The sequence below is a fragment of the Hemiscyllium ocellatum genome, chromosome 4 (genome assembly GCF_020745735.1).
Source record: "Hemiscyllium ocellatum isolate sHemOce1 chromosome 4, sHemOce1.pat.X.cur, whole genome shotgun sequence".
Taxonomy (NCBI): Eukaryota; Metazoa; Chordata; class Chondrichthyes; order Orectolobiformes; family Hemiscylliidae; genus Hemiscyllium; species Hemiscyllium ocellatum.
Genome location: NC_083404.1, coordinates 73,019,749 through 73,025,748, shown reverse-complemented (window position 1 = coordinate 73,025,748; position 6,000 = coordinate 73,019,749). Strand labels below are relative to the sequence as shown.

Genomic DNA, 6,000 nt, shown 5'->3' with positions numbered 1-6,000 from the left:
CACCAGACAGCCTTGTTAGCTTCAACAATCCTCACCTGGACATGTTGATCAAATTTAAAAGTTAAACAATCATAATAATAACTCCCGTACAACACCCACATGGTGAATACACCCACAATTTCTATGTCTGGTAAAATGTTTAAGCCTTTAGCCTGTATGTTTATAGATCTCTAGTGCTTGACCCTGCCCCGAATGTTATTCAGATAGCTGCAACTTCAGTTTACATTACGCAGAAAAGTATGCCAAAGTGCTTCACAATAATAAAGTTAAAAACCAAGAATTCAAAGGGACATACAAAAATAGTTGTTTAAAATAGTGAGTTCAAGGATGATATGAAGTGGTTTACATAAGAAATGATGGAATGTGAAGACTAGAAGGCTGAAAGCTCAGCCACTAATAATGAGGTAAACAATGGCAATGCACAGACCAGAGCTCGATGATTTAATGCTGGAGATTAAGTTAGTTATCTCCTTTGATAGATAGACAGATTTGATAAATTAATTCGGATGACTAGCACAACTATTATTCTGAAGAATATATTTATAGATCCTACTCTTGATCTTCTCCTGAAGTTTAAGATATATCCCAACCTATGATCAAAACAAAGTGCAATTTTCATTATTCTTTTCTATTCACACTTAAGCATAATTAAATCACTCAATAAAATTGTAGTGATGCATTTGGAACATTGTCAGAGTCATACTGGAAACCGTGATACAATTATTTTATATGCCAACTTTCCCTTACCCATCACAAGCTTAAAACTTATACCATACATTGATACATTTTTCAAACAAGCCAAAAAGTTTCCATAATTTAAACTCCAAAATATACAGTAATCACAATCCTCATTATTCAGTAAATTTTGTGAATAGGTAGATTGAAAGATCTTTTTGGTTTCCATAAAATTTGAAGCTATGAATATTCTCACTTTGAAATAGAACGTGCAGAGACAGTGTAAATGTTTTTAATGTCAGTTCAGAATTGAATTGAATTGAAGTTACACCAATTATTGTTCATTAAAACAGCTCAAGGTAAATTGAATAGTTTGGTACCATAAGTTGTAGGCCTGGAGTGAGTCACATGTAGGCCAGACCAGGTAAGAATGGGCGTTTTCCTCCCTGTAGGGCACTAGTAAGCCAGACGTTTTTTTTCTGACAGTTTCATGGTCACCGTTAGACTCTTAATTCCAGATTTTTAAAATTAGTTAGATAGATTAGATTAGATTATTTACAGTGTGGAAACAGGCCCTTCAGCACAACAAGTCCACACCGACCCTCCAAAAAGCAACCCATCCAGACCCATTCCCCTACATTTACCCCTTCACCTAACACTACGGGCAGTTTAGCATGGCCAATTCACCTAACCTGCACATTGTTTTTTGGACTGTGGGAGGGGAAACCGGAGCACCTGGAGGAAACCCACACAGACACGGGGAGAATGTGCAAACTCAGACAGTTGCCTGAGGCGGGAATTGAATCTGGGTCCCTGGCACTGTGAGGCAGTAGTGCTAACCAATGTGCCACCGTGCCGCCCTGACTTGAATTCACATACAAATGTACCACAAACCAATGAGAACAAAAAATATACTAGCATTGAAGAGAGGAGAAGGTTTACCATGCTGATAACCAGCTATGAAGGGAGTGTCTTGTAAGGAAAGGTTGAGTGAGTTGGACCTGCACTCATTAGAATTTAGAAGAATGAAAGAAACCTTATTCTTAGGGGACTTAACAGAATCGATCCAGAAAGACTGGATTTTTCTTCCCCCTTGTGGGAGAGGCTAGGACCAGAGAATGTTATCTCAGAATAAGAGATCACACATTTAAGACAGAGATGAAGAGAAATCACTTCTTTAGATGGTAGTGAAACTGTGGAATTCTTAATTGCAAAGGACTGTCAAGTCTGGGTCATTTAGTATATTCAAGGTTGAGACAGATTTTTAATCAGCAAGGGAATCAAGCATAGAAGAAAAGTAGAGTTGAGGATAATCAATCAATGATGATCACATTGAATGACAAATTATTGTGACTCATGCCTTGTATTCCTGCAATGTTATGTATTGCATGAGCATAATCAATATAACTAAGGGCAGAAAGCAACCATCTAGTTAAAACAAAACAAAAATATAGGCCATGAAAGCTGTAGGTTAATTTAAAATGTATGTCCTGATATTAGACTGAGATTAAGTTTGAAAAAATTCCAGTACTTCATCCGGTAATTTATATTTATAGCACATCAGTTTTGTTCTCTTCACAGCTTCTCCCCCATCATTATCAATCCCAAACCCAAAGAAGGTAAAATATATTTCACTTCCATCTTTCCCCCACTGTATAGATCTTGAGATCTCCTATCTCTTGCAGCAAAATTTGTTCCCAGTACTCTATCATTGCTATTTCCCAGCCAAGTCCTAAAGACATCAGGCAATCCAACTCAGGTTAATCTACCTTCAAATTGGAAGGAAGCTGCTGAGTCCTTACTTAGTATCTTTCCATGGCATCACATGGAGACGAAAGCATAATAGAAGTGAGCAGGTGAACCAGTGTTTTTCTCACTCTATGATACTGTATAATGGCAACCCAATGTGCTATGCCATATTTCAGTATCAAAACCATTAGAAAGTCAAGTAACATTAATACTGGTGCAAGACTTTTTCAACAAAATATTTTTAATGTATAACAGCAAACATTATTCAGTATTTGAATAGTTGTAGATACTTTAGAGAAGAAAATGTTTTTAAAAAGTGTTCACTAAAATGTGTTCTGAAAAGTGTAAAGTCATTCATCTTTTTGTCTCCAGTGAATACGTTCTAAAAGGGCCCGAAGTATATTTCCTGGTATTTTTTGGTGTTTGTTTATCAAACCCTGCACAGCTTGCTTTGCCTAAAAAAAAAATGAGAAGATAACATCACATAAGTCTGTTATGAACAATTTTGGCTTCACATTAGAAAACTGCTATGCTACAAGTTTTATAGTTTTAAGTTAACCTCTATTGATATCTATTTGGGGAGACCCAGCAAGCTCTTAATCTGATTCAAATTCTTCAAAAACACCTCCATCCACTTAAAGACAGTTTTTATGCTCACTTTAGACCTATACACAATACTCTATGAGATACACTGTCTCTGTGCACTAATTTACCTATGATATCACCAGCTAGCATTTTAGCTATGTGACAACAGTATACATGGGTCCTTTCAATTCCCCTCTCCTTCTGAAAAATATTTGGATCTGCTGATATCTTATCAGCAAGCAGTCAAGAACTCATTGTGTAAAAAAATGACTGTTACTTTATCGTTGAAAAGTCTTTTAACAATTTGTCTTCAGGATAGAACCACAGATTTTACAATGGGTTGCTTTTTTAAACCCCCAAAATAACAATGTGCCCAAATGCTTAACACCACAATAATAGGAAAAGAAATTACCTTTTCAGCCAGCTCAGCAGCAGTTATATTGGGATCATAAGGAATTGGATCTCCCAAGTAAGTACAAAATTTGACAGGAAAACCGCCATAAATTGGAACAAATGGCCATTTAAATTTTTCATACAACCACTTACATATACCTGTTAAAAATTGAGAAAGTCATGCTGCAGGTTAAATGCTATGTAACACGTAATTAAATAAGTTATGACCACTATCATAGCTAAAAAAATTGTAATATTTTCTTGAAAGATTAATGATCTAAAGTTAGGCAAAAATGAGTCCTGCAGATGCTGGAGGTTAGAGTCAAGAGTGTGGTGCTGAAAAAGCTGAGCAGGTCAGGCAGCATCCGAGGAGCAGAAAAAATTATGTTTCAGGCAAAAGCCCTTCATCAGGATGCCATTCTTGATAAAGGGCTTTTGCCTGAACCATCGATTTTTCTGCTCCTCGGATGCTGCCTAACCTGCTCAGCTTTTCAAGCACTACCCTCTTGACTAAGATCTAAAGTTAGAGTCATACAGCACAGAAACAGGCCCTTCAATCCAACACATCCGTGTTGACCAGATGTCCCAAACTGACCTATGACATTTACCAGCATTTGGTCCAGATCTCTGTAAACCCTGTATTCATGCAGTTGCCTTTTAAATGTTCTGATTGTATCTGCCTCCACCACTTCCTCTGGCAGCTTGTTCCACACATGCACCACCCTCTGCCCCTCTGGTCCTTTTTCTCTCTCACCTTAAACCTGTGCCCACTAGTTTTAGACTCCCCAGCCTAGAAAAAAGACATGGCTATTTACCCTATCCACACGCCTCATGATGTTATAAACCTCTATAAAGTACTCCTCAGCTTCCAAGGCTCCAGGGAAAATGCACCAGCCTATTCAGCCTTTCCCTATAACTCAAATCCTCCAGATGTGGAAACATCCAGGGAAATCTTTTCTGCACCCCCTCAAGTTTAACAACATCCTTCCTATAGAAGGGCAACTAACCTTGTACACAGTATTCTAAAAGTGGCCTCATTAATGTGCCAACTCCTATACTCAGTGATCTGACCAATGAAGGCAAGTTGCCAAATGCCTTCTTCATCACCCTATCTTCCACTCCACTTCCAAGGAACTAAGCACCAACGCTCCAATGTCTCTATGTTCAGCAACTCCCCCAGGGCCCTGCCATTAACTGTCTAAGTCCTGCCCTGGTTTGCCTTACCAAAATGCAACTGTGGTATCTCTGGAGTGAAGAAAGAAAGGCGGAATGGGACGATAGGACACAGGTCCCTTTCAGATGGTAACCTCTTTTCCAATACCGGGCCCCTTGACTGGACATTATATACCTTTGAAATAAGGGAGGCCACTATTAAAGGCTCCCTTTGGATTTTCATCCAAAGATGTGCGTGTTAGGTGAATTGGCCATGCTAAATTGCCTGTAGTGTTAGGGACATTAGTCAGGGGTAAATGTAGGGGAATGGGCCTGAGTGGGTTACTCTTCGGAGGGTCTGTGTGGACCTGTTGGACTGAAGGGAATCTAATCTGATCTGATCTAATCTAAACCTGACACTTTGTTTAGTGCCCTTATGACAACACTAGAAGGTCTAAAGTCACATGACACCAGGTTATAGTCCAACAAGTTTATTTAAAATCACAAGCTTTCACATTACTACCCTTTGTCAGGTGAAGTTGTGCTTTACCTGACGAAGGGGCAGTGCTCTGAAAACGTATGATTTCAAATAAACCTGCTGGACTATAACTTAGTGTTGTGTGACTTTTGACTTTGTCCATTCCAGTCCAATACTGGCACCTCCACATCATGGAAAACACTAGAAATCCAAGTTTGTTTGGGAGAATCACTAAACCACCACTAAATTCAGGCAGACTCAGGATTAATGACATTTAAGTGACTCAATAATGAGTCTAATTGGTCAGTGGCCAGATTCTCTGCATCAGCCCATTCCTCCTTGGACCTAATGGGGTTCAGTACTACCACTATGAGTGGGACGAGTGGCCTCCCCTACCATTGTGGGCCTGCCAGCCACCTAGCCTGCTCCACTGGACTGTATTAAATCCAATCACTCCTTACGAATCCAGTGACCAGCTCAGATATTAGATAGAAAATGACTACATGAGTTGTCATTTTCTAAACCAAAGTTGATTAGTTTCAAATGGAGCACTTGACTCCTTAGTCAGAAAGTGAAAACGTGCAGAAGCATTAAATGTTTTACCAAGTATAGATCAGATGAGGCGTTCCCAAAAGTATTCACCTTAAGTACAGCCAGATTGCTTCAAATTCTAATGAGAGTGGTCAAGACAGTATTAAATTGAATAATATGAAAAGAACTCTTGGGCTACCAACAACACAAAACTGACACACACTGTGTCCCTGTGATGATGGCAATAAGCTTTCCGAAGAGGAAAGGAACTCAGTTAGTTTTCCATTATGGCTGATGCGGAACATAGTTCCCTTTACATTTGCCATTTGTGTGTCTTCATTTTTTAAAAATATAAATAATTATCAAATATAAGTTGAGTATCAACTTGTAAAACTTATCAGCATAGATGGTAGTAACAGCAGGTAAAAAGATTAGGA

At 38.7% G+C, this 6,000-nt stretch overlaps 1 protein-coding gene across 3 annotated transcripts in view; it reads right to left on the bottom strand.

The window, feature by feature from the left end:
• Window positions 1–2,662: 2,662 nt before the first annotated feature.
• The window catches only part of tmem68 (transmembrane protein 68), a 61,253-nt gene continuing 57,915 nt past the window's right edge, over window positions 2,663–6,000 (bottom strand). For all 3 annotated transcript variants that reach the window (XM_060824327.1, XM_060824330.1, XM_060824328.1), the window contains exons 7-8: window positions 3,422–3,561; window positions 2,663–2,879 (exon numbers count right to left, since the gene is read on the bottom strand). In XM_060824327.1, coding sequence (XP_060680310.1) covers window positions 2,775–2,879; window positions 3,422–3,561 — 245 coding nt within the window. In that variant the 3' untranslated portion in view covers window positions 2,663–2,774. The remainder of the gene's footprint in view (window positions 2,880–3,421; window positions 3,562–6,000) is intronic.